Source organism: Streptopelia decaocto (assembly GCF_964273445.1).
Source record: "Streptopelia decaocto genome assembly, chromosome: 22".
In the NCBI taxonomy this organism is placed as follows: Eukaryota; Metazoa; Chordata; class Aves; order Columbiformes; family Columbidae; genus Streptopelia; species Streptopelia decaocto.
Window position 1 is genome coordinate 1,932,521 of NC_138677.1, and position 5,112 is coordinate 1,937,632.

At 50.4% G+C, this 5,112-nt stretch overlaps 1 protein-coding gene across 1 annotated transcript; it reads left to right on the top strand.

The window, feature by feature from the left end:
- Positions 1-4,016: 4,016 nt before the first annotated feature.
- On the top strand, positions 4,017-4,493 carry LOC309449046 (feather keratin 1-like; the record flags this gene model as incomplete). The annotated part of the gene is made up of 2 exons (XM_082070957.1): positions 4,017-4,052; positions 4,164-4,493. 2 exons carry the CDS (start codon positions 4,017-4,019, stop codon positions 4,491-4,493), a joined length of 366 nt encoding a protein of 121 aa, XP_081927083.1.
- Between the last annotated feature and the right edge of the window lie 619 nt (positions 4,494-5,112).

Below are 5,112 nucleotides of genomic sequence, written 5' to 3' on the forward strand. Positions count from 1 at the left end.
GGAGAGGAGGCTTCAGACTCACCTCGTTCCTTGGGAGAAGGAGGCGAGAGAAGTGAATGAGAAAGTGAGGATAGGGACCTGCTTTTATACTGCTACTGCACTGCCTCAGGCCCACAGTCACTGCATATGGGCAGTAATTTTCCAACAGACTCACCTCCAGAGTAAAACATCTTACCTAATGGCACAGGTTAAGTTTTGTTTCATCAATGCTGCCATTTTGTTTCCTCATTTCTGACCTGACCATTAGGCCTCAGAGGCACCTTTGAAGTATTGACATGAAAGGGCCAAGGATTTCCCAGGTAGGAACACATCAGTAGAGGCAGAATATGTGCCCCTGAGTGCTGGAGTCATCTGTGCAGGCAGAGAGCTTGGGCCTGGGGAAATCTGATGAGGTTGTTTCCCACTCCCTTTGCATGAAGGTGCACATGTCCTCCCACCAATGCATTCCTCTCCTGCCTGTGTTAGTTTGTTTGGGAAAGTTGTCCCCTCTCATGCAGTCTCTGGGGGTTCTCAACCAACGTCATCGGCAGGTTTGGGGAAAGAGAACATTGCCCTCACAATCTCTGTGATTTCTCAACAAACCCTGTGGAGCTGGGTACCTCTTCACTACATCAGGGGTGTGTTGCTGCCCTGGACAGCACCATGTTCCTTCCACTCCCCTCACACCACCATGCACTTTGGCCATACGCTTTGGACACTAACCAGCAGGAGAATCCTTTCCAAAACAACAATGACTGTGGTGTGAGTCCCTTGAGCTCTGGCAGTGCTGGCAAGTAGGTCAAGCTGAGGGCAACGGCTGTTGGTGCCGCCTGCAGCTGAGTACTCAGGTAGAATCCAGTGCTCGGAGACCATTTTCCTGGGGTTGGGATGGAGCTGCCCTGGCCACAGGGGAATTCAGCCCTGCCTGGAACACAGACCTGCAGACACTACACATTTGTGGCTTGTCCTCACAACAAAAGCCTGATGCATGGCCAATCTGAAGAGTGTGACTTGGCAGGAGTAGGGAGAGTCTATTCCAGGAAGCTCACCTGCTGAAGACACTCCCTTGGCCTCCTGGGATGTGTCCCAGCTGCCTCCATGTCTGCAGGGCAGGGAAGTGCATTGCCTCTTTGATGTGGTCCTAGACCTGGTTTTGTACCCTGGGCCCTTCTGAGTACATCCCTCCCTGGACATCCTCCGGGACATGGCACTGCAGGATCCTGAGAGTTCTTATATACTAGGGATATTAAGGGAGTTTCCTTGTGTTCTTGATGGTGCTGGGTTTTTCTCCAGCATGAGGAGGCTTTGGGGCTATGGGAAAGGATGGGTGCTTAAGCCCAAATGCCCAGGAGAAGCCGCACTGCATGGGACCAAGGGATGAGTCCCAGCCAGAAGGGAGATGTTTTCTGCAAACCTTTCTTCCCTCTGCTGAGAATTCAGGAGACCTCCTCATCACAACCCATCCTTTTTGGTCAGAAAGATGAGGGTTGTCTGTCCATTCCCTTCTACCCCTAATGTTTCTGCTTGCTTTCCTGAGTATTGCCTGGATCTTTCTTGCTCTTGGACCAGGAAATGCCAAAGGTGCTGCTGGTTTTTCTGAGCTCATTTGCACTTCACAGCTGCTCTCATGGCATTCTACCTACCATCTGCCTCACTAGGTAGTGAACCTGAAATGCAGGGACTGTACTCTGCTGCTCACTTTCCTCCCTGTCATCAGGTCTTGAACACTCAGTTTCTTCAGTGTGATAGCTGTGACTGTCCTTGGTTCCCATGTTCCCAACCAGTTCTTCCCTCTTAGAGGCTGCTGTGCATCACCCGTCCGTTCACCATGACAGAATCACGGGATCCTTGAGGTTGGAAGGAACTTCAGGAGATCTTCTAGTCAAAGCGGCCCTGCTCAAAGCACAGTCAGCCTTTAGAGGATGCTCGGGGCCACGTCTTGTCAAGCTCTGAATACCTACAGTGATGCAGAAGAGACAGCCTGTCTGTGACAATCCCAGGTGGTGCTTGACCACACTAACAAATTATTTTCTGATGTTTCTGTGCAATTTCCTCTATTGCAATAGGTGCCTGTCCCCTCTTGTTCCTTCAGTGGGTAGGATCAGGAGTGTCTGGCACTATATTCTTGACTCCCTCCCATCAACTTTATTACCCGTTGCTAGGAAGTCTATCCCAGGGACTTCTGCTTTTCGGGTTGAACAGCCCTACCTTGTGCAGCCCCTCCTGCCTCAGGGTCTCCATTTGCAATTTTTCATACTGGGGAGCTGCTTGTACCCAAAGATGGAGTGTGGTGGATGCATTCCACAACCCCCCACACTCCCCCAGCCAAACCAGCAACGGTTTCATCCAGACTCCAAAGGAGGGAAAGGCCTGAGCTGCAGCCAGGCCAAGAACTTCTGTTAGGAAACCTACAAAGAAGCAGAACATCACACTGAACACCCATAAGTTGTGAGTGCAAGGAGTCTTGTCCATACTTTTCCTACTGTGTGTGATGTGACTGGGAGCCAGCAACTTTATTCTATAAATATGACAGCCTGGGTAAGGTACCATGAGCTCTCTCTGCTCAACAAGTGTGGCTGAATGGTGATGATCTTTTACTGCTCAAAGATCACTGGATGAGCCCAGTTCAAGTTTCATAGCAATCACTTAGCGTAAGTAAGTGCATACTGATTAGAACGAATCACCTAGAATTGTAAGGTTGTGTGATTTTAAATATACTGTCTGCTTCATGTTACATAGTAATCTGCGTACTATAAAGTTCTGCTCTTATTTACCAAAAGCAGCTACACACTGCACTGAATATTTGTGAGATAAGGTCTAGTTCACACTTTGCTTGGAGGAATGGAATTGACTGAGGAGAAAATGATGCCTTCAAGGCTAACACAAAGATATTACAGACATCTGCAAGATAGGGCTTGTTCTGCACTTTGCTGAAAACAAAAGGATTTATTCAGACAAAACAGTGCCTTCAAGGCTATGTGCTATAAATAATATCTACAGAAAAGAAAGGTTCCTAACTACATGATGAAAATTAACTCACTTTCAGTCAAACCAGCTCACCCTGGTGCACTCATGTCAGTCCAATCTCTTTAAATGTTCCCACACCTGAATCTCCACTACTGTGGGGAACTTATTCTTGCTCCAGACTTTCCAAGGACTCTCAGGAGCCTGATCTTTAGACAGCAAATCCTGCCAGTCAAGACCAAGGCCAAGAGCCCTTGGAGTACATCTGCCTTTCCTATAACCCCTGTCCCCGGTAAAGCTGCTCCATTCAGCCTTTGCACAAGCCTCTCTTTTGCAGCTGACCTACCTGGAAGAAGACCTTCTTCTTGCCCTCCACATGATTTGCCTGGTTCAATACCAGGTGGGCTTTGCCTTTCCTAACCCCACCCTGCATACTCAGAGAGCCTGATAAATGTTGTCCCCAGAGAAAAGGGCATCAAGAGGAGGACAACAGAAACGTCTTCCTGCAATGGGAATTGCAAACAATTGAACCGCTCCAAGCCAACACACCTTGGGTGCACGGGACCCCTCAGCCCTTGAGGGCACATCTTCACCATGCATAGACGCGATCTAGCCAGGGATATCACCGGCTGTCTCATCCAGGCACATGAAAGGAACTTGTAAGGCAGACCAGGCATGTCAGAAATGAGGAAATAAAATGAGAGGGTGTCAGGAAACCCAAATGCAACCAGTGCAATTGGGTAGGATATTTTGCTTTGAGGGTGAGTCTACTGGAAAATTACTGCCCACGTGCAGTGACTGGGTGCCTGGGGCAGTGCAGGAGCAGTATAAAAGTTGGTCCTTCTCCTCACTCTCTCATCCACTCCTCTCACCTCCACCTCCTCGGGAACAAGGTGAGTATGAAGCTCGTTCTCCTCTTCCTGTTCTTCCTTCTGCACTTTGATCCTTTCCAGAATGTCTCAGCACAAACTTGCCCATTTTTCTTATGCTGGGTCATGGGGTTGCTTCCATGGGAGAAGTAAGAGGTATACCATGGAGAGAAGTCGAGGCTTCACTGAGTTGTCTGCTGAGCTATGGACAAGGAAGTGATCACCCTGGACTTGGTTACTGTTTGTAGGACTCTTTTGGGCTGAGAGGAAGGATTTCCATCATCTGGAGTGACAAGCTACTGTTCAACCACCCCTCATAATCTGCTTCCCCCTACCCTCTCTCCCTCCCAGGTACAGCTCCAGCCACAAGACATGTCCTGCTACAACCCGTGCCTGTCCTTCCAGTCCTGCGGCCCGACCCCGCTGGCCAACAGCTGCAATGAGCCCTGTGTCCAACAGTGCCAGGACTCCCACGTTTACATCCAGCCCTCCCCCGTGGTGGTGACCCTGCCCGGCCCCATCCTCAGCTCCTTCCCGCAGAACACCGCCGTGGGATCCTCCACCTCCGCTGCCGTTGGCAGCATCCTCAGCTCTCAGGGAGTGCCCATCAACTCCGGGGGCTTTGGTCTCTCTGGCTTGGGCAGCGGCATCTGCGGCACGAGGAGGCGTTTCCCCTGCTAAAGCTGCTGCTGATGGCCCAGGGGAAGGAAACCAGGGAAACACAAGATGGGACCGGACTTGGGATGGAGCATTAGGTTGTTGTTTTCAGAGGGGCTGAGCAATCCCAGCTCTCCTTCCAAAAGGACAGGACCAGCCTGGACTCTCAGAAAGCACAGCTAATGCCGCCTTTCCGCTCTTCCAGTGTCCCCTTTTCCTGTTGTGTCCTTGTTCTCTTGTGCTCCCCTGGGTTGTGAGCCCCACTAAGCCAGCCTAGGGAGGACCTGCTCCCTCAGTGGCCCTGCTCCCTCAGTGGGGCAGGCAGATAAATATCTGGCAGGGTCTCTACCACAGCCATAGGTCACAGACTCCTTTCTACCCCTGGTGCTACTTGCAATGGGGTCTCCACTTGGATCAACCTGATTTTCCTCTCTTGTCCCATTAAAGTTCTGCTGCATCCCAGTTCATGCCTGTGTGTCTTCCTTTCCCCTGAAGATGCTCTCACAAGATGCTCAGGGTCAGACCTGGTCCTTAGGTGTGGTTCTAAGAAGGGATTGTTGAGGATATTTTTGCAGTGGCTGTTAACACAGGCTTGCTTTGAGTGTGCTTAGCCTTACTTGGGATGACCCTCTGATTTCTAAAC